At 42.9% G+C, this 23,074-nt stretch overlaps 2 protein-coding genes across 2 annotated transcripts; one reads left to right on the top strand and one right to left on the bottom strand.

The window, feature by feature from the left end:
- Positions 1–1,477: 1,477 nt before the first annotated feature.
- LOC117539872 lies at positions 1,478–5,823 on the bottom strand. Its single transcript, XM_034206225.1, has 4 exons — positions 5,435–5,823; positions 4,305–4,851; positions 1,614–2,884; positions 1,478–1,498 (listed from the first exon to the last, which is right to left on the bottom strand). Exons 1-4 carry the CDS (start codon positions 5,702–5,704, stop codon positions 1,478–1,480), a joined length of 2,109 nt encoding a protein of 702 aa, XP_034062116.1. The 5' UTR covers positions 5,705–5,823.
- Positions 5,824–16,577: 10,754 nt separating this feature from the next.
- On the top strand, positions 16,578–17,972 carry LOC117539847 (zinc finger BED domain-containing protein 4-like). The gene is made up of 3 exons (XM_034206196.1): positions 16,578–16,686; positions 16,797–17,383; positions 17,455–17,972. The coding sequence occupies exons 1-2, from the start codon at positions 16,609–16,611 to the stop codon at positions 17,235–17,237; spliced, it is 519 nt and encodes a 172-aa protein (XP_034062087.1). The 5' UTR covers positions 16,578–16,608; the 3' UTR covers positions 17,238–17,383; positions 17,455–17,972.
- The last annotated feature ends 5,102 nt before the right edge of the window (positions 17,973–23,074 follow it).

Consider the following 23,074-nt stretch of genomic DNA (forward strand, 5'->3'; position numbering starts at 1 on the left):
GTGATTTTAATGTTAACAGATCATTGATGCAATAATATTTGGACCCAATTTGCCTGACTTGATGCATGGAATAAAACATGGGCGTAGGAAGCATCCTCAATGTGGGTGAGACAATTTGACAGGGGGTATGGGCAGGTGGTGGACCTCACCTCCTCTAGGGGGGTCCGGGGGCATGCTCCCCCGGGAAGATTTGTTTTAAAATGTTGAAGTTAAATGCATCAATCTGGTGCATTTTGAGAGCAAAATTAGGGACTAAATCTATGGATACATCTCTCAACACCAATATGAAACAGAACTGTAAACAGATTTACTTTTTCTTTCAACATTTATTTGAACAGCAAGTGGAGGCAAAAGTGACTGCACCCAGAACAATAAACCTGCTCGCTAACTAGCCTAAACTCAGTAACAGAATGTGGGTTCTGAATGAACGTTCTTCTCCACAGCCGTGCGACCTCTGAGTCAGACGTCACTTCCCCCTTTTCTATCCTACGGGTGCAGCCACTCCCCCTGAACCCCGTTTTCCCCCCCCTCCCCTATGCAAGCCCCTCCCTCTGAACCCAGGGCTCGCTACAATACTGTATACACATACACAACAACAAAAAACACTAGAGGGCAGGGCAACATACTTATAAACAATAAGCCCTGTCAATACTTCCCTCTCTACCCTTTTGGGTCTATAAGTGAGCTCATCCATGTGTTGCTTTTAAAAGGAGGAGGCTGGGTTGAAGTGGTTGATTTTGACATTGGGAGCAAGGTTGTAGAAGTCAGTCCCCTCTGGAAAAAATAGGGTGGCCTATGGGTGAGAGACAAAACATATATGCATGTTATGTACTATGTATGATACTGACATCCACCTGAAGCCTTCATTAGAACAAATGTCATGTTTTTAATGTTGTTTAATAGTCTGCAATAATCACTAATTTATTAGTGTCAAGATTGGGAAGTCACATAGTAATAAATGTAAATGTATTATTACCTCACTGAATTAGTAGTTTCTGCAGCAGCTCACTTTTCTCTGCAACACCATCTATAATTTGGTCACTATCCAGCATCTTCAAAACATCTGGTTGAGTAGCCATGAGCATAAAGGACTCCAGGTTCTGTTGAGAGAGCGAGCTCCTGAGCTTGTTTTTGATGAATTTTAGTGTTGAAAAGCTTCGCTCGCATGCTACCTGTGTGACAGACAGGGTAAGCAGGAACCTGTATGCAAGGCCAATGATGTGGTATGCATCTGTCAGGAGGTTGTACTGCTTAAGGATACGGTAGCAACACAATGGGCAGTCCTTGCAAGATGAGCACTTTTTATATACCATCTCCGCTTCATCTTCAGCATCCTCTGGCCCAGCCTCTGTTGTCTTGGTTGTGTATTCCTCAAATACAGATGTCTTCAACCTATTCCACTGTCCTGCCAGACTGATGAGCTCACTCTGTAATTTGGCCACCGTTGCTCTGTCATCAAATGGCAGCAAGCTCTTGCTTAATTCTTGGAGTGCTGCCTCTGGGAAACCACCGGCATAAGATGTTACCTGGCTGAATCTTTTTGGGTCCAGAAGTGCCAAATCAGCATACAAAGTGCCATTTTTGAGGAAGCGCTGGTGCATGCTTCCTGTGACTGTGTCCATGATTTGATTATGGACATCAATCTTGTATGATGTTTCAGCATCAGTCACAGCCTCATCCTTGGACATCTCTCCAGGCATGGTTTTCTTCTTTCTACCCCGTTTCTGTGGCAGAGCGGCCTCAACCTCCAGCTCAGTCTCCTCACTCTGCTCCTCTGTTTGATTGTTGGCCCACTGGACGAATGTGGCGGCCGCCGTCTTGACTTTCTCGAAGTCTCTGGTCATATCTTTCAGCTGTGTTTCTGCAGCCACAATCATCCGATGAGCTGTCAGGATGTCCATTCCACTTTTCTGAAGGTATTTTGAGACTGGTGAGGTGACCTGGAAAATTCTCAGGAAGATCTGAGCTGTAAGTATTGTTTCATACCTCAGAAGCTGGGTGATGTATCCATGTGCATTGACCCGTGCAGTGGCGTTGATAGTCTGTCCATGTTGAATGGCGGAGAGGGTATGAAGGACATCAACATACAGGGCATTATCTGGCTTTCCAAAAGAGCCAAATACCTTAGTCACAGCAACGTCTTTGGACCACCAGCGTGTCTCTCCAATCGGGGCGAGACGTCTGTGTCTTGGGTCTTTGCTCTCCTTCTCCCAGATGTTCATCCTCTGGTAGGACACTCTGATGAAGACAGCGATGTTGTTCAACAGGGAAAAAAGAGACCCACTTGCCAATACACATTGTGTTGTGTCTGCCAGGACGAGGTTCAGGACGTGTGCGTAGCACCATACATGGACATGGGTGGGGGACATTTTGGCGAGCAGTGCAGAGAAGCCTTTATATTGGCCTTGCATATTGGAGGCCCCATCGGTGGAATCTCCAATACACTGCCTCACATCCAGTTTCATGGTCTCCAGTACTTCATTCACAACAAGTTGTGCAAAGTACTGCCCAGTGGATGCCTCACATTTAATCACAGCAACAAGTCGCTCATGAACAATGTCTGTCACATATCGTATGACAACAGAGCACTGATCTTGGGCTGTGATGTCCTGTGTGGTGTCAATCTGGACAGAATACATGCCAGATTCCCGGACTTCAGTGGCGATGGTGGCCTTCATTAGGCGTTGGATGGTGGTGATGATGTAGTTGATGGTTGTTTTGGATAGGAGAGTGACAAGGGAACCTCTACCTTGTCTTAAACCAGACTGGTGTATTTGCTTGCTCTTTTCTATACAGAGAGTGAGGTGTTCCTTGAGACACACATCATATTTTCCCAGCAAAACAATCATCTCTAAAAAGTTACCATGATCAATGGTGTCATCATCTAGTGCAGGGGTGCCCAACCAGTCGATCGCGATCGACCGGTCAATCGCGGGGAGATTCCCAGTCGATCGTGAGATGTGTCTAAAAATAGAACAACAATATTCTGTTTTATCGTTAATGTCCTATAACATAATCTTCCTGTGCCAGAATAATGCACTTGAACGCATCAAAGCTTTGTGATTGGCCGGCGTGACCCCATGTGTCGGGGCGTGGCTAGTGGGCAGTGCACTAATTCGCTAACGTTGTCCGTGTCAACAGGAGTGATAGTCCGCACACAAACAAGACCGCAATTATGGCAGAAGCAAAACATATATATAATTTTAACTCCGAGTGGGAGGATGATTATTTTTGTATTTATTCCAATTCAAAGTCCATCTGTCTCATCTGCAATGCGAGCGTGGCTTTATCGAAGAAGGGTAATTTAGGAGCGGCATTTCAAAACAGTGCACAAACGCTAAGAGACGGAATTCCCTAATTCTGCCCTCCGCTCCCAAAAGGGGAGGGGCCTGAAAGGACAGCTAAATGCACAGCAGGCCATTTCCACCAGGCCCAACAACAAGAGCAAGGCTGCTACCATAGCATCTTATCGTGTCAGTCACGTTCTTGCGAAACACACAAAGTCTTTCAAAGACGGCGGAGTTGTGAAAGAAGCTTTCCTGGAGGCTGCGACGCGCTTTTGGTGGACAGTAAAAATAACAGTAGCATTTCAACAGGTTTTTGATATAATACAAACTCAAGTTAGATACCGTTATTAATCAGCTGTAAGTTTTAGTTTGTTTGAACTTATTCATTATAATTATTGTACAAAATGGTATAAGAATGCAAACTTAAATTGATTATAGTCTATTATCAATTCAGGTTAAGAAACTAGTGTTGCTGGCATCCTATTTTTATAATCTACTAAAATGCACCAAAAAAAGGGTTTGATTCTATTAATTTTGTCTTTTTTATTGCACTTTGGCAGCAGATTTCTGTGTAGCTTCAGATCTGAGTTGTCTTATTAGTAAGCCTAATTTATACTTTTGTAGCAACACTATTTTTATATAATGGCAAAGAAAGGGTTCAGAGTCTTTTCTTTTGTTCCTGTGTCATATGTGGCAGCACTGTTCAATGTTTCTTGAAAACATTACCCACTGTAGTGACGTGTGAATAAACTCCAACTCTGTATCAACAACATGTGTGTAACTTCAGTTAAATACTTGTATGTGTGTAGATTAGAAAGAGCAGGTAAGATAAAGAATCTGCAGTATTTTATGAAGTATTAATCGTACAGAGGTCAGTTTTATACAAGTAGAAGTGTGTATTTACCTGGTAGTAGGCTGTCAGTAATGGCTACGCCTCTCTATTTGGACTGGTAGATCTCGACAGACTGGCAACTTTAAAAGTAGCTCTCGGTTCAAAAAAGGTTGGGCACCCCTGATCTAGTGTATATAATGCCTCCGCCTGCGTGCCCCTGTAGCTCAAACCCCTTTGACCAATGAGTTTCAACACATCTATGATGCGCTCCAACACTTGACGCTTCCTGCGGACTTCCTCTCTGTGACGTGACATCTGAGGTCCCATGAGAAGGTCCTGAATTGTGTTTTTTGAGAATCTGAGGAAATATGCCTCAGCGCAACCTCTGTGAGCATGGCTCTGCTCATGCTCCTCGACTCTCTGATGTATGTGTGTGAAGTTGGTCATACCAGTGATGAAGGAGTTGCTATCTCTAGGATTAGCAAAAGCCATACAAAGGGAGCAGAAGAGTACTTCTCTGGCTTCACTGTATGATAGCCATTTCCTGTTTGTGCCGTCTTTGCAAAAAAAAGCCCTCTGCACTACAGCCTTGTCTGCCTTCTGCTGGGGGTGAAAACGGAAGAATAGGTCTAATGTGCCTGACATCGGCCTGGTGAAATAATCAACTGGGGTGGCACTGACATCCTGGCCTTGACTAACTCTGTCAGTGTCAGCAGCAGGATCATCTTCAGCCTACATAAATGATTAGTATTGATTAGTATGTTACGTTATTATGTTACCACCATGTTATTATTATGTATGTAAACCAAGTAAAGTCTTAAAGACAGTAACAGGCTAATTTCCACCAGACAGTAACTTTAGTTGCAGGTTGACAAATAATGGACCCTTTATTATTTTTTAGTATTAATAAGGGTAACCTAACGTCTAAGCTAATCAAACAAAAGACAGTATAAGCAATCATAGTAGTCTCATTGATTCACCAGCCCAAGTCAAGTGGCTATAATGTTCAAATAGATTACCGTTGTCAATGAGTGAAGCAAATCTACCAGCAGCTTGCATATTTCACCAGAATTTGGTCAGTGAATGGTGTTAATTTTACCCTGTCCCTGTGAACACACAATGTACTGTAGGCAATAGGCTAGCTAGCTAATGCATTAGCTGTCCCTGTGAACACACAATGTACTGTAGGCAATAGCCTAGCTAGCTAGAAATAGGCTAGCTAGCTAATATTACCTCATCTGCTACATTAAAAAGCAAGCTAGCATTAGCCAAATGAGGATTTTCACTTTCAGCATCAATCATAACATTAACTTACCATCATATCACTGCTGGTACTGGGCTCTAGATGCCGCTGTGCTGTGTCAGTTTCATTGCTGGACTCACTGCCACTGGGAATGGCCGCTGTGTCGGCTAACGTTACATCAGCTTCTCCGGTGGTGGTTGTACTACAACTAGAACCAGCTGCAGGACCAAACGAAAAGTCTGTAATTTTTTTTGATTTTGCTGAACCTTCCTCAAGTGCTTTCATTTTTTTATCCCTAAGTTTTTGTGCACCTCCTTTACGCTTTGGAGCTTGTTTATCCATCAGTAACTCACTCCTGATCTTTCACTGCGCAGTGACAGCTGCTACGGGCCTGATGGGGAGTGGCCGGCCCGGAACACTTACAAATGTGGGCACTTACAAATGTGGGCCGGTAGGATTTAGTTAAGCAAAACAAAAAAGGGAGTGGCCGGTATACTTACAAATGTGGGCCGGTAGGATTTAGACAAAAAAAAAAACAAAAAAAAACAAAACATGTATTTATTGTTTTGGCCCTCCGGCCCACGCACAGCACCGGCCCACCGGGGAAACTCCCGGTATTCCCGATGGCCAGTCCGCCCCTGCCTCCAAAGGCCAGACGAGTTCCAGAGAACGGCTCCTGGCAATGGGGCAGAGGCCAGGGTTGACTCCAAACGGACCACACCGATGCGTGTGGTGTCATAACGGGAGTTGGGAGGCCTGGGGCTGTCAGGCAGGGGATAACACACCATGAGGAAATCCAAAATCCCGCCCGGTAAGAATTTAACCAAGCCTGGTTTCTCCATCGTAATCTGGCGTGCTTCTGCCAGAACAGCCTCTCGCTGCTGAACCCTGGACGCTCCCAACCATCGACTAGAGCAGCCAGCCAAAGCAAAGGAAAACTCCAATATCTCCTGCTCAAAAGGATCTGCTTGGTTGGTTGGTTCTGTTACGGTGTGTGAAGCAGGCAGGACCCAAATGCAGATTTAAACTGAAAATTCCTTTATTTCAAGGCTACCGGATACTAATAAAGACAAAACAGAACACTCACCGGAGACTTAGTCACAACAAAAGACGAACCAACAATGACAGACAGAAAAAACAGAACTTAAATACACACAGGACTAATCAAGGAAACAAGAGACAGATGAGGAGGGAGGAGAAAACACAGGTGAACACAATCAAGAAAACAAGTAGGAGGGAACAGGTAGGAGGGAACACACACAGACAGGAAACCAAAGACAGATCTAAACAAGACAAAACACAACGCAGACAGAAAACCAAAAACAGATCTAGACAAGACAAAACACAACACAGACAGATCGTGACAAATACTTACATATATTTTCACTTGTAGTATTATAATAATTGAAAAGCTGGTACTTCTGGGGGTGTTCTATCCACGCTCAGCTATCGCACCGCAGCTGCACTGTACAATCGCTGGAGGACTGGGCTGTCACTCAAAAACTGAGTAGCCAATGGGGACGCACCCTTGAAAGTCCCGCCCACCTGGGAGGTTTGTGTCAGAATTGAAAACAAAAAATGAAGGAGCGCAAATGAGAGAGCTGCAGCGAGAGCAAAAGTCTGATCATTGAGAAACTGAACTCCAAAGAGAACTGCAAACAAAAATATATGCTAAAACATAGAAAAAATACTTATAGTTTACATGATTACACAAATGATTTGTTTGCAACTCATAGTTTTATTTTTTTAAATTAAATGTATTTAGCTTGACTCAGTTTTTTTTCTCTTAAACTCTTAGTTTTGCTTGATTCTGAGAAAGTGTTGCTTTATCTTTATAAAACAAAACTAATCCCATAGATAACCAGATGCTAATAACAACAGATCGCCACTGGGTTTACAACTAAAGACACAGGCTGCTTCTCAGGTCGACTATTTTCATTTCTTCGCTCCTCGGTCCTCGGTCTCACCGGAAGTTCATTTGCCTGCGCCATCTTGAGTACCGTCCCATGGCTCTTATTTCTGCCGGAGGACCGAGGATCGAGGAGCGAGGAGCGATCATGGAGGAGCGATAACCGAGGAACCACCAGACCATCCTCCGATGAAATCCTCAGATACTCACCCCGCCCCCTTACTGTGTATCGCTCACTGATTGGACGAGGCAGTGCATGCACTGATCATATGCTTCTTGACATGAGAGCAGAGTGAAGAAAATACATGAACCTCACGGGAGTCACTCCTCAGTTTATACCGTGTTTTGTTTCAATTCATGTATCATTTAGTTACAAATATGCAGTGGCGGCGGGTCATTAGGGGCAGGTGGGGCACAGCCCCACCTAGTGTCAGAAGAAAGTATTACAAATAATGATTACAAAAAAATACAAAAAAATAAATAAAAAAACATATAAAATATATTTTAAGGTCATGTTTAATAATCTGATTCGTCTGTACATTTCTGTTTTAGTCTGTGTTCTTCTAATTAGTGTCTAGAGTGCCGTTTTGAGCTGTTTAGAGCCATGTGGGACAAAACCCGATCCTGCCCCTCCCTCTCACAGTCTAAGTGAACGGTGATTGTAAAAACTACACTGCGCATGCTCAGAGTATTTTTCTATTTAATGTGTGTGGCAAAAAAATAATGACCGTAGGGGCATAGTGCTCCCATCCCCACCATACGCCATCTCACATAATTCAGAATTGATTGGCTGTAAGTACTCACGTGTGCAGTGCTGCGAAACGTCACGTGTAGTTTGAAGAGGAGACGAGAGAGCAGCATATAGCTAACATCACCAGCGATTAAAAGAAGTAAAAAACTGAAAGAAAATTAATGAAGTTGACCATTTACTGGAGCACACATTTGAGACACTTAGTCTCGGAGAGAAACTGGAGGTAAAGCGCCTCGGTGCCCACCATCCACCGGATTTCCAAATGGTCCAGACTGCGGGCAAAGTTAAACGTGGGTTTAACGCTGAGTGGTTTGCTAAAAAGAAATGGCTAACGGCGAGCATCCAGAAGAATTCCCTCTTTTGCTTTCCTTGCCTGCTTTTTGGTGAAGATCAAGGTACTTGGTCGAGGACAGGTTACAAGGACTTAAAGCATCTTTCGGAGAGGACAATGAAGCATGAGAGCAGCAACAGTCATTTGGAAAATGCCGTAAAATTGGGATTACTTGGAAGGGTGAATGTTGCAGCTCAGATTGACAGCGCCTACAGACGCGGCATTGATTCTCATAATAGGAAGGTGGAAGAAAACAGGTACGTGCTTGGTCGGATCATCACCTGTATTAAACTGTGTAGGAAATGTGAGACAGCACTGCGGGGCCACAACGAGTCGGCGGGCTCTCTGAATCCAGGGATATTCAGGTCAATTTTCGAGACAATGTGTGAGGGCGATTCCAGGCTTCAACGGCACTACGAAGCTTAGCTTGTTTTCAAAGGGACATCAAGCACCATACAGAATGAACTCTTGGACTGCATGTATGATGTGTACAGGGAGGAAATAGCCAAGCAAGTGGACAACACATCATTTGTTGCCGTTCAGGCCGACGAGACAACCGATGTCTCCTGTAAATCGCAAATGGTGATTGTGCTGCGATACATTATGCCTGACCTCACAGTTACAGAGCGTTTTTTGGAGTTTGTGGAAGTAAAGGACAAAACTGGTGTAGGTCTCTCTAACAGCATCAAGGCTGTTCTGGAACCCCTGAAGCTGAAAGAAAAGCTAATCGCTCAGACCTATGACGGGGCGGCCGTCATGAGCGGTAACGTGCGCGGGGTACAGACGGTGATGAAGGAGACGTACCCAAACGCTCAGTTTGTTCACTGCTACGCCCACCAACTGAACCTGACCCTGCAGCAACTGTGTTCAGCAAGGATGAGCATCCTGAAGGTGTTTTTTGCAGATCTAACTGCTTTTTCCACTTTTTTCTCCGGTGCTCCAAAACGTGTTGCAGCTCTTGCAGAGGCAACACAGAGACGCATCCCACGGCCACCGGCTGTGAGATGGAACTTTAAAAGCAGAACTGTGAACGCGGTTTGGGAGACCCGAGATGCACTACTTCAGTGTATGAAGCATATACGCGCACAACCAGGATGGGATGCGGTCACCATAAGTGAGGCATACGGCCTGTCAAAGAAACTGCGGGACCGAGCATTTATGCAGCTCCTGGAGTTTTTTTCGTTGCTTATGCCAGAAGTGGATGTTCTATACAACACTCTGCAAAACGAAGCATCGATGCACCTGGGATCAACAGCGCGCTCTGCCGTTTCAAGGAAAATGTTCAGAAAATGAGGCAGAAAACTGATGCATTGGCCGCCACTGCTCATGATGGAACAGACGAGCCAGGCCGACGAGTCAGCAGCACAGCGCCGGTGATGAAGGAGGCTTGTGACACAGTCATCTCACAGGTGGAACAGAGGTTCTCACAGAGTGACCATTTGATCGCTGCAAAGCTTGTTGACAGCTCATTCTTCCCACAGCATGTCCTGTCATTTCCTACACCTGAGCTTGACTGCGCCGTGAAACTGTGGCCTGCGTTGGGAAACAAGGAGAAGTTGAAGTCTGAGCTGACCACGCTCTACCGCCACAGTGAGCTTCACACTGGAAACACTGCCCTGTCTCTGTTGAAATCCATTCACGAGAACAACTTGGAGGAAACGTTGGCTGAGACTGTTATTTTGGTCAAAATAATAGTGACAACTCCGATGACGACATCCGAGTCAGAGAGGAACTTTTCCACCCTCAAAAGGATAAAGACTTTCACTCGCAACACCATGGGACAGCCGCGACTTAACGCATTGGCCATGCTTTCAATTGAAAGCCAGTTGATCCAGCAACTACAGGACTTCATCCCCAAAGTGATAGACACATTCTGTCAGAGGAAGGACCGCCGTGCCGCTTTTCTTTTCAAGTGAGCCTTCAGCTTTGGTAAGTTCATTTATGTCATATATTTTGTTGATCTTCTGTGTTTTGCCTCTGCTGGATCGATTGATATTGTGACCCTCGATGATGAGTGTCTGTGTTTCCTTATATTTACAGTCTATGGTGTGTTAATGCTAAAGCATTATGGTTGTTGTTATTGTTAAGAATTACTTTGTGATGGTGACCTTTACTCCATGTATGAAGGTGCATTACTATGACATCCCCACGCTGTGTACGTAAATGTATGCGCTCACAGTGTTGCTCCTGTGGTCTTCAGTATGTAATTTGACACTCCCCCTCTCTCTCTCCTCCCCCCCCTCTCTCTGTCCCCCCTCTCTCTCTCCTCCCTCTCTCTGTCCCCCCCCTCTCTCTCTCTCTCTCTCTCTCTCTCCCCCGACCTCTTTCTGCCCCCCCAGTTTTGTACACCTAGAAACGCCACTGCAAATATGTGATATATCTGAACAACAAAGTGGTCAAAAATCATTTAATTCATTTTTTGGAAACATTTTCATGATCGCTTTTTTCGTTTTACATTTTCATTTATTGTCATTTCCATTCAATCAGTCATTAAGTGCTATTGAAATGTTAATTTACTACATATCCAAACAAACAAACAAAGTGTGCAATCCAATGAATGTTAATCTAACTGGGTTTTGATAGATAACATATCTCTTTTTCTTCTCTCAATTATTTTTATTTCTATTGTGCACTCTAATCAATATTAATCAAACTATTGTTCGTTTATACATTTTAAGAATGGCGTTTATCTTTTTTGAGAATTAGTTCTTATTTAATTTTATTTATTGGGGTCTACAACAGATGATACAAATGTTTGTGTCAGTAAATGTGTACTAACAGAGGCGGGGGTGTGTGTGGAAATAACGGGGACAGAGCTGCTGTCAGACGATCAGCTGTGCAGCGTCATCACAAACGGACGTCGCTTCACGTGACGCTCGGAGGAAAGGACGTCCCATTGCTCTTAAAACTCATTTCCCTGCTTCTCGTGGTTTCCTTGCGTCCCTCCATGCGTCCCTGGTGGGAGGGACTAGAGGCAGGGAAACGACGCAAGTGAGGGAAGCAAGGATTTCATTTAATCGACCTGAGAAGCAGCCACAGCCACGCAAAAACTGCGGCATGTCTTGCTGGAGCGGGGTTCCGGTGCTCTCCGTCAGCACTACACCACGTGATGACACGTTATGCTCGTGTTGTGTTCATGGAACCTGTCCTTGGCCAGGACAAACAGGTACTCGCTTGTTTAATTTTTTTGCGGTCTAGATTTCTTAAACATTTTTTGAAGTGAGAAGTTGTCCGTCAGTTCATGAGTCGGACCAGAATATTTGTTTACATTAGCAAGCATCGCTAACACTCAGAGCTAACCTGTACTGGAGAGAGTAGCCTATGTGTAAAACTAGAACAAGAAAATAAGCATTTGAGCTCCATGCTGTTTCAGAAATAATCCTTGAAGTGGTTTGGAACATGATATGGCGTTAAATCACGACAGCATTTAGCTGCATCTGTGTGCCTGCTGCTCAAAAGGGGGCGGGGCCAGCAGATAATCAGCCATTCTCTAACAGGGCTGAAATACGTAGAAGGATATGAGGGATGTCTAAAATGCATGATCTGTTTGGTATGTTGAGAAGAACACATCATAAATATGTTTTTATATTTGTATCTGATACCAATAATATATGCCTAAAAGTAGCATGATAGGAGATCTTTAAATTGACTGTTTTTTTTCTCTTAGTGCATTTCTGGAGTGGCATTTGAGTCTATTTTTGTAAATGGAGTTTTTAATGACGCATTTGGATAAAATGTACACCAAGATTTTATTAATCACGGAGCCACCAAACTTGTAATTATTCAACCTCTGGGGAGCATCAATATCAAATAATAATCTAGTTTGCTGACGAACTACATGTCACACTCTGTTACGTTAAAAATTAAATACTTCCTGCCGTTTAAATGATTGATTGAATGTTTGGGAAAACAAGCTGAACTCATATATATGCAGGTCATACATTGCAGGTCAAGGAGTGCACATGTTTTGGTCTTGGATGTTGGGGTCAGAGGAATCATCACTCACTAATGTTAATACTCGTTATAACACGTGTTCTGGTTTCATGGATTCTTGTGTGGACATGAGATCTTGTCTTCCGCTCAGCTGAATGTCATGACATAAATATCTGCCTCCCTTTATCAGCCCCACCATGATTTTTGTATTTGACTGAAGATAAACACAACAATTCATTTTCGATGGCAATTACAACATTAACATCGAAAATAGAAGCCAAATCAAATACATTTACTGTAAATCTCATACATTTAAAGTAATTTAAAGCTGCTATCACCATACTTTGTAAACATCAAACACAAAGGCCTGTCATATGCGCAGACTAGAACAATTAAATTATTATATATGAGTGATTCTACAATTTAGGGTATGTCCATTGATGATAATTATAATTATTCTAACTATTTTCTTCAAAAATATCATATTTTGCCTATTATTGGAAAGCATGTTATTATATCACACAAACGTTATGTGCATCCATGCTTTATTTAGCTTGAAATGTGTCATGATGTTCTTAAATTGTCAGTTTTTGCTATGTCCGTTTTTCAGTTGAGGGTGTCTTGGTTTCAAAATAATGAATAGAAACCATTAAAGTAAATTAAAACAAGTATTCATTTATTTCAAAACTCTAAATACTAAAGAATAATAATATATTTTTAATTTATTTCCTCCTTTAAATAATTTAAATATCTTAATATATGAATGTCCGCAAAAGTTCTGTCAACTATGTTACTAACAGAACTCCCGCCTTTAAGTAAAAAAATGGTTTGTCCCAATACCATGTCACCAGCATCACATGATGCCATGTTCCTCTTTGGCAGACATTTTGAACACACCGTGGTGATTGTCCTCTTTTTTAGATGTTATGTATAATAGCACATTGTCAATGAGTATATTAATTGACCATCAACAATGTTATGTACATTGTTATGATTTACAATTGTTTAATGATTTTAATTCAATTATATGTTCAAATGTGATGTTAACCTGTTCAACAAAATGACATGTGTCAAACCATATCATAACTTAGTACGTTTGTTTTAACATATGTAACATTAAGCTGTCTGTGGCTCTTTCCTGCTGTAACGATGCAAATTTCCCCTCTGTGGGACTAATAAAGGTATTCTGATTCTGAGTATGGAGTTTAACCGCAGCTATAACCTCCTCCCTAGCAACCTTGTGGCAGGAGCTGCAAGGGCAACAGGCCTGGGAACCTGGCCATTTTGGAGTCCATTGGTTTTTGCATTAAGTTCCGGGCATTCATTTTTCCAATGACCATTACCCAAACAAAAGTTGCAAGTATTTAGATCTACTTTATCCCTCCAGCCATACAAGGACCTTTGCTCTGACCTTAACACTTCACCCACTCTACCTCTGTGGTCACCAAACCAGTTATTTCTGCTCCCCCAGTCAAATCTCTCCCCTGAATGAATCTTGTGTGTTAAAGTGTACTCATCAGCTAACACCCCAGCTTCTGTTACATTTGAACCTTTTGCTCATTCAGGTATGTAGCAACGCGTTCTGGAAGGATATCTTTGAATTGTTCAAGAAGGAACAGTTCCCTCAAATCATTAAGATTTACTACTTCGGAAGCCGTGACCCATTGATTACATTTACAGCTCCCGAACAAGTTCCACATAGGTCTGTCCTTCTGACTTCCTTAGCTTCCTGAACTGCTGACGGTAGGCCTCAGGCACCAACTCTTAAGCTTTTAGCACTGCAGTCTTTACCCTAAAGTAATCTTCACTGTCAGCCATACTTAATGCAGAAAATGCTTATTGAGTCCTACCAGTTAACACACACTGTAATAGCAATGTTTTCTCCGAATCAGACCACTGTCGTCTTTGGCTAAGTCGCTCAAAAAGTCCAAAAAAAGAATCTACAGTCTTCTCATTGAATTTCGGTAACAACCTCAGGTTATAAGCTACATCAAAAGTTGCTGGGGACACCCCAGGAGAAAGCTTACCCTCTTGGATGAGGTCCAACTTGTAATGCTCTTGTTGCAATTCAGCTTCCTGCACCACTGTAGTTAACCTTAAACGCTCCATCTCAGTTTCCTGCTCACGAGCTCTTGCTCGTTCCTCACGGGCACTGTCTTGTTGGTACTGCAGCAGCATTATTTCCTTTCTCTGTTCAAATGTCATTTCACCAAAGTCAGACAAAGAAAAACCTGCACTTCTCTGCCGCTCTGGATTTATAGCTGCCTTCTCAGCCAACTCATCCTCGGAACAACCATCGACAGCCACTGCTGGCAGAACTTCTTGCAGTACCAACTGGGCCTGTAACATAGTCATTATGGTGTCTTTACGACCCTGCTTTGGAATGTCTACCTCAAAATACTCTGCAATTTTTTAACAGTTGGTCTTCCAGCAGTTCCACACTGGGACACTTAACAAAATCCATCAATGTAGCCATGATTATACAAACTCCCTTGAACCTGGTGCACAAACACTTAAAAGGATTTTTTTTCTTTTTTAACTCTGGAATACCTCTGCCCTAGCTAACTGCCTACCCAATACTAACTATCTTGTCTCACCCTAGTCTTCATGCATGCCACGACAGGTGTTTTAAACACTTACCCAATGACCCGGTAAAGCTGTTACTCACCAAGACAGCCACGGACGTGTACCCATGACAAAAAATGTCGAATCATGTTTACGCAAAAAAATAACAAACAACAAACCAACAAGCTCCCCTAAAAGGATATGTTGCTTATACCTATCAGGAAAGGTAATTCCAAAGCTACTCCTTAATGCCCTACACCAGGAACAAACTGTCTTACAATCAAGGCAAACAAATCAAGTAAACAAATATCACCTGATTCTTGGATCGGACAAGCCCCCATATGTTACAAGCTGGCTCTGCTTGTAACATAAGGACAACAGTTCCACACAGGAGTTGCCCAACACAAGTATGTATTTAACCCAACACAGTGGTTACAACTAGTGATGTTGCGTATTGCGCCGAGGCTTCGGAGCGTGTGTCGAGTAATCCCAGAAGCTTTTTGTGAAGCCTGTATCGAGGCTTGTATCGTTTTGGGCCAGTGACGTCATCGATGACAAACGAAGCCTCGCTGCCTGTCGATACCATGTGACTGCTTCAGGAAGCGCTTCAGATCTTGGCGCGTGCTTCTGACAGATAAAAACCCATGGGATTCGATCAAGATGTGTGAACCTTGTGAGAGGAGAACACTGTCGTTTGCCAGTTTTGGTTGTACGATATTTTTGCAACTCGTTAGAATGGAGCCAGCAAAGAAGAGAAGGACTTCCCCTGTGTGGGAACACTTTGATCTGATTTCACCGAATAAGGTAGGTTGCATACATAGTATATTACAACAGATGTATTATGTTAGATTTTGTATGGTTCATTTTTTTACTTTTTCTATTTCATTCAAAGGTGAAGTGTTTATTGTGCTCCAGGGAACTGGGATACAATAATAATACTTCATCCATGCTAAGGCATTATCGTGCCATACATGAGAACAAGGAGGGACATGGAGGTGGACCTGCTAAAGGTTTGTCATTTAATAATTTAATAATATATTTTATAATTTAACCATGTTAACTTCACTTTATCATGCAAATAAAAGAAAGTTACAAGATACTCATTCTTAACACAGCTTCCCTTTCCCCCCCCCCAGCTAGGCCTATCAGAAAACAGGATCTGGATGAGGCCTTGGTCAACCTGATTGTGAAGGATACACAGCCATTCAGTGTTGTGGAGGATGTGGGATTTAGGGCATTTGTGGCCTTATTGGATCCAAACTATGTCATCCCCACACGGCAGGTGTGTAAGACTTCATGTATAGAGCAAAATTGTTTATTTTTCATGGCATTTGACAATTAACCAGTGATTTCCCCTTTTTTAGGCTGTTAAGGCTATGGTGGATGCCAAGTACGTTCTGGAAAGGAACAAGGCCATAGCTGATATGCAGAAGGTGGCTGCAGTGAGCCTGACCTCTGACATGTGGACGTCCATCAATATGGATGCCTATCTGGCTGTAACCTGCCACTTTGTAGACGATAACACACGTCTCAATTCTCTGTTGTTAGGAGTGCAACAATTTCCCCATACACACACTGCTGAAAACCTGGCCAGAGTGAAAGCCTCCCTCATGGAGGAATGGGGAATCACTGACAAGGTCACTTGCCTTGTGACGGATGGTGCAGCCAATATGATTTCCTGTGGCAAACAATTAAAGCTACGTCATGCAATATGCATTGCACATACACTGAATTTGATTGTCAAAAAATCTCTTGACATGACCCCTGTGCTGTGTGATATTCGAGCCAAGGCAAGAAAACTGGTGGGATATTTCAGGAGCAGCACCCTTGCCAAGGTATGTGCTTTGACCTTTTTACATTGGTTAATAATGAATAATAATAATAATGCTATGTTTATGTTACTGCTAATTTGACAATTAAATACATCTTTAATTTTGTGTTAAAGGAGAAGCTTGTATCGGTGCAAAGGCAATTGGGAAGGCCCACACTGAAGCTCCTGCAAGAGGTGGAGACCCGCTGGAACAGCACATATCACATGCTGCAACGTCTGGTGGACCTCAGAAAACCAGTTGGTGCGGCATTAGCCAGTTTGAACACAGAAATCACCACACTGACCTCTGCCGAGTTCACCACCATAAGTGGGTGCCTCTCTCTGCTGTCTGGATTCAATGATGCCACCATTGAGCTTTGTGAGGAGAAAAATGTATCTGGTTCCAAGGTTGTGCCCCTCCTCAAAATGCTGGAGCAAATGCTTCATGAGGAGATGGCAAAAACTGCAGTAGCAGTGGCCAAAGAAATGGGAGAACATCTATTAAGGCAGCTAAGAGAGACTCCACACACTCCAATCTATGAGCATCATGTCATTGGCAACGCTACTGGACCATAGGTTCAAACTGATCGGATTTTTTAGCCCTTTAAAATCTGCAGAAGCCACAAAAAGGCTTGTGACTGAATGTGGTGCACTGATCCGAACACCTGAAGCCGTGCCCCAAGAAAGTCCATCCACATCTCAACCTGAACAAGAAACCCCAGGTAATTTTATTAATTTTAAAGCAATTTGAAGTATTTACTACATCCACTGACACTCTGTGTATACTTTTCAGGAAACAAACTCTGGCATAAATTGGATCAGACTGTGAAGATGTCCAGGAAGACCAAGAATGCCACAGCTGACGCAACTGTTGAAGTCCAGCGGTACCTGGCCGAACCAAATATCGGACGCTTGGAGGACCCTCTGAACTACTGGCAGACACAAAAACATGTTTATCCAAACCTGCATAAACTTGCAGTCACTTTTTTGTGCACACCTGCTTCCTCAGTCCCGTGTGAAAGGGTCTTTTCAAAGGCAGGAGAAGTTGTGTCAAAGAAAAGAAATCGCCTAAGCCCGAAAACTGTGGAAGAAATATTGTTTTTAAACAAAAACCAATACAATTGTTCCATGAATCACAAGCATTTTCACTGCCCTCTGCAAAGTCACACAAGCATATTCACTGCCCTCTGCAAAGTCACACAAGCATATTCACTGCCCTCTGAAAAGTCACACAAGCATATTCACTGCCCTCTGAAAAGTCACACAAGCATATGCCCTCTGGAAAGTTAAACCCTTCTTCTTTTCCAGTTTTCGAACATATATTGCTTCTTTTGTCTTTATAGAAGGCAGCAGACCTTTACATTTATTTATGTATAGATATAAGATACTGTATTGATACATTGTTTTTATTATTATATACAGTCATTTTAAAACACTTACTGGTGCAAAATTCTGTTAATAAAGGACTACAAATACATCTTTTACACTTTTGTATCATTATTTCCAGTATTTTTAGTATGTCAAAGATTACAAATAATATTTGGCTGTTTTACACCTGTTCACCAACAGGGGGTCTTGTGTGCACATGAAGCCCATGAAGCCTCAGATGAACCTTTTAGTGAACCGATTTGTTGGAAGCAGAAAGTGCTTTAGATCGGTTGAACCACAACGCTCATATTACCCATGGATGTATAATAAGAACCATATTACCCCTCCTGTACCCGGGCCGGTGACACGATGGAATTAAGAGAGCTCAGACCCTCTTATATAGAGGTCGGAACATGTTTTAAGTATAAATAAATAAAAGCATAAATAAAAGTAGGAATAAAAACATCAATGAATGAATAAATACAGGAATAAATAGCGTGCAGTGTTTTCAGATGAATTGAGTGTGTGTGCTGTGGCTCAGCTGGAAAGCAGTTGACTCATGACCGCAGGGTCCCTGGTTCAACGACTGGTCCCCACTAAGGCCTAGGGCAGGGGTGGCCAACCAGTCAGAGGTTAAGAGCCACATTTTTTCTATGTTACTGCAAAGAGCCACATCAAACACACAGTCACTGATAACGCTTGTTTCAGTTTTTTTGTTTTCTGGAGACAAGATTTCAACCACGTCACTGATGCATCTTTGTGGCATTGGGATATATATTTTTTAAATCCTCTGGAGCAGAGAGAGGAGCTGTGGATTATTGTTATTGATTATTGCATCAGTGTTTCTTAGGGTCAAAAACACTAAACTCACAACTTAAAATGAAAGCGTTTAGTTTATTTAATAAAAGAGCACATGTTCAATGTGAAAAGTGACAGTAGTTATAGATTATTTGCAATTTGGTGCTATATATATATTTAAAAAATATATATTATATATATTTTTGAAACACCTTGAATTTCAGGGGGGGGCGCGGGGCTCCGTTGGCGGGGCGCAGCGCCCCTCCAACACAATGGTAGGGGAAACACTGGATAGTGTTTAATCAACGATAGGTTTTCCCCCCCTCAAAGGTGATTGGTTCACTGCATCGCAGGTATTATTGTGATTGGCTCTTGGGTCACATCAAAATTAGACGCGCTGTCATCCTCTCATACTGACACCTGACACCACACATACACACATAGGGAGAGCCGGGACGAAAGTAACACGGGACGAAAGTAACGGAGCGATTTTATCCGAGCCCAAACAACTTTGACCGGCCAAATTACGTCAGAATGATCAGCATTCAATACTTAACAGACCTACTAAATATCAGGTTTAACTGTCAGGAGTAGCTAGTGTTGTCACGGTACCAACATTTTGGTTTCGATACCAAGTCAAGAATTGCGATTCCGATTCTTTTTTGATACTTTTCTTAAAAAAAGGGAAACAGTCTTAAATGTAATTATTGTGCTTTATTTCACACCAGAACCATAACCATAACACACACTTTTAAACAATGAGAACAATAAATAAAATAAATGACAAGAATTCGTATTAAATAAAATTAATACATGTCTCACAGACAGGCCTCGTGGTGTCCGTAGGCTTGCCCTCACTGTCAGAGATATAGCTCAAATACTTCCAAATTTCGCTTCTGGCGTATTTTTTGTCAACAAGCCGAGGCGCAGCGGCAGTTGCACTCCCACTTGCAGCCATGCTTCTCGTTTTCTCACATGCTCTGGCAGCTAGCGCGTGCACGAGAGAGGGGAGGCACTTAGAGCGTGCTTGAGAGGGGAGGGACTTAGAGCGTGCTTGAGAGGGGAGGGACTTAGAGCGTGCTTGAGAGGGAGGGACTGCAGGCAAGGCTGCAGTGCAGGGAGTGGAAGCAGAGCGCTGAACACACACGGCTCTTATTAAAACGGCGCTTTCTCACCGGAGTACTTTTCCCCGTCATTCTTAAAGTACCGATACTAATGAAACGGCGGAATCGTAACGTTTTTAAAGGCAGGGTATCGCGGTACCTTTCAAGTATCGGTACACCGTGCAACACTGGTCAGGAGTCAATGTCTCTCCCCCAAACTCACACATATACAATTCGATATGAACTGAAGAGCCGCATGAAACTAGGCAAAGAGCCGCATGAAACTAGGCAAAGAGCCGCATGCGGCTCGAGAGCCGCGGGTTGGCCACCCCTGGCCTAGGGGACCTGGAGACAATAACATACAACCAATAAAAATGAGGGAGTCAGCGTAAAGGTTTATTTTGTGTAAACCCCGAACCGACATATCATTGAAACACTCTGTTGGTGAGGAGGAGGAGTGAAAGGATTGTGCCAAACAAAAGAAACAAGCATAACAAAAACCAGGCATATCTCTAAATCTACCCTTCGAAACCAAAACTCAAACAAAAAAACCCTCACTAACTAAACTAAGAATTTGACAAAACAATATACAGGGGTGGCAACAATCCGCTAACCTAGTGTGTCTAAACATGAGTTAGCTACGTGGTGAGAAATGTACAGGGTACCCCAGACTTACCTAACTCCTCCACCTCTCAACACACACACTTTCAAAAAGGTCAGACAATACAAAGAGAATGAGTTGCTAAACACTGCAGGCTCCTTCATCAGCAACAGGCCCAGAGTGAGAGAGCGAGAAGACTTCCTGGGTGCCTCCTTTATGGTCAGCCCTGGCTGTTAAGGTTTAAAACTAGTAGATGAGTGCAGGTGAACAACACAACAATGTTGATGTTCCATTTTTATTTCCATGACCTTTACCGAACCAGAAAATAGCTTTGTGCCAGCCAACCTCGGTCTCCCCTACTTGACATTTAAAGTGTTTTTAGCATATCATTAGCATGTAAACATCAGTGGCAGCACGGTCTGTGTGCACGTCGAGGCCTCAGTGAAATGCCTTCAAGTGCTCTTAGCATCCAGCTGCTGCTGTCAGAGAGTTTTTTAAAGTGCTCGGATTAGAAAGAGTCCTGCATGTTTCACGACTCTGGGATCCAGTGTGGGCCAGTTTTTTGAGAAGCTGTTACCCGGGGTTACAGCTTCCCCAGATGCACTACTCCTCTCTACCAAACAAACGTCCATACAGCGTCCCAGAGGGTTGCCCAGAGTAGAGTATCTTTCCCTCTCTGTTCACAGCCACCCACATCTCTTTTTCACTGCCTTTCTCTCTCTGTCTCCATCACTCGGGCCTCACTCCCCTCTCTGCTGCTTATGGAAATGGCTGACATTCGCTCTGCTTCAATCAGATGTCAAGGACATTAAGAGTCTGATATTGAAAAATAATCCATTATATTCAACATATGTGGCACTTTTGCTGTTCATTGTATTGTGAACGCATCATCTGGTGCCGCACTTGTGACTTTGTTTTGTGTCTGTGTGTGTGTTTGTGTTTATGTGAATGTGGGGGCCATGAAGCTTTCTATTTCTAATTTCTCTAATTTCCCCCCCTCGACTCCTCGGTTGCGGTCGAATAGTAAAAAATCAGCTGATATCGTCCTAGATCGTCTATTCCTTGACCTCTGTTTGAAACGTCATGGGGTTAAGGGATAGTGGATAGGAGAATTCAAAAGGATTTAGGAGAAGAGACTGCGGTGCTTAGAGAATCCGAATGCACTTTCACTATCCGAGTATTTATGATGCGGCCAGCGGACGTCCATAAATGTGGCGTCTGCTTGCTGTGGGGAAACTATGGAACTACAACATGGATGTTTAATAAGAAGGAGGGACTACTGTAAACTCATCTAGAGACTCTGCACCGTGCCTCTGATGCTGTTGTTTTATGCTTTATGAACGGGGACAACAGAGGAACATATTCTTCATGACCAAAGTTGGAATTGAATTTTTTTTTTATTAACCAGATAAAAGCATTGAGATAAAATCTGATTTTCAATGCTGACCTGGCCAAGAAGGCAGCAACGTTACACATAACACATCAATACAGAGAACATACAGTAACTAAGAAAACAAAAGACGAAAAGCAGTCACTACATTGTGCACATTAGGACAGTAAGAAAGGTACACTACTTATTACTGCAAAAGCAGCTGGTGGTAAGGACTTCAGACGACATCAATTTAAAACATGCTCTTGAGACAAGCGCCCTCAGTTTTAGGCTTGATTGAAGATCATTCCAAGACCAAGGACCATAATAGAAAAGACTAATTTGTCCAGCCTCAGTCCGCACAGCAGGAACCTGGAACCGTATCCAGGCACTGGATCTGAGGTTGTAAGAGTCACAAACTGGGGAAAATCTGGCACATATGTACAGTGGAAGCTTACCTAAAATGGCTTTATACATGAATAAAAACCAATGCTGCATCCTACGCATAGTAAGTGAGGACCATCCAGTTAGGCTATACAGTTTGCAATGATGAGTCCTATAGGGAGCATTTGATATATCGCAGTGCAGCATGGTAGAGTGGGTCAAGTTTGGCCAAAACAGTGGGACAGGCAAATCTATAGATGGTATCACCGTAGTCCAGCTGGGACAGGAATAAGCTAGAGACCAATCTTTTACGGGATGAAGTTGAAAAACAACATTTAAGTCTGAAAAGGAAGCCAAGAGTGAATTTCAATTTCTTTGTTAGAACTTCAATATGGTGTTTAAAGTTCAGATATCTGTCCAACCAAAAGCCCAGATATGTGTAGGTATCGACAAACTCAACAGAGACGCCTAAATAAAAAAGGAAAGTTAAACTTATGCTCGTCACCCTCTCCCTCCGGTCCACATAAATACAAATGATCCCAATAGAGAGCCGAAGTCCCTCCCCTTTCCTTATTTCTGAAAAAGTATGTATTGAAGTCAATGGAGAGAGAAAATGTATCTTTCAATCCCGTTTGAATTGTGCCATATGATGTTTGTCAATCTTAAACAATTATTTCCATGTCAAAAAAGTCACAGTTTGTCGTAAAACTGTTGAAATATAAGACTATGAAAAATACGCAACTAGAAAGACTACAAATCCCAGAGTCCCGGTCCCGCATGCTGGCTCTTA

Source organism: Gymnodraco acuticeps, unplaced genomic scaffold (assembly GCF_902827175.1).
Source record: "Gymnodraco acuticeps unplaced genomic scaffold, fGymAcu1.1, whole genome shotgun sequence".
NCBI classification, from domain to species: Eukaryota; Metazoa; Chordata; class Actinopteri; order Perciformes; family Bathydraconidae; genus Gymnodraco; species Gymnodraco acuticeps.

Excerpts from the sequence above, each read along its gene's own strand:
- LOC117539847 (XM_034206196.1), top strand. The coding sequence starts at position 16,609 with ATGACCCCTGTGCTGTGTGATATTCGAGCCAAGGCAAGAAAACTGGTG. Across the intron at positions 16,687-16,796 it reads GGAGCAGCACCCTTGCCAAG|GAGAAGCTTGTATCGGTGCA; the intron begins GTATGTGCTTTG and ends TTTGTGTTAAAG.
- LOC117539872 (XM_034206225.1), bottom strand. The coding sequence starts at position 5,704 with ATGGATAAACAAGCTCCAAAGCGTAAAGGAGGTGCACAAAAACTTAGG. Across the intron at positions 4,852-5,434 it reads GTACCAGCAGTGATATGATG|GCTGAAGATGATCCTGCTGC; the intron begins GTAAGTTAATGT and ends TCATTTATGTAG. Across the intron at positions 2,885-4,304 it reads GGAGGCATTATATACACTAG|ATGATGACACCATTGATCAT; the intron begins ATCAGGGGTGCC and ends CCCCTGCACTAG.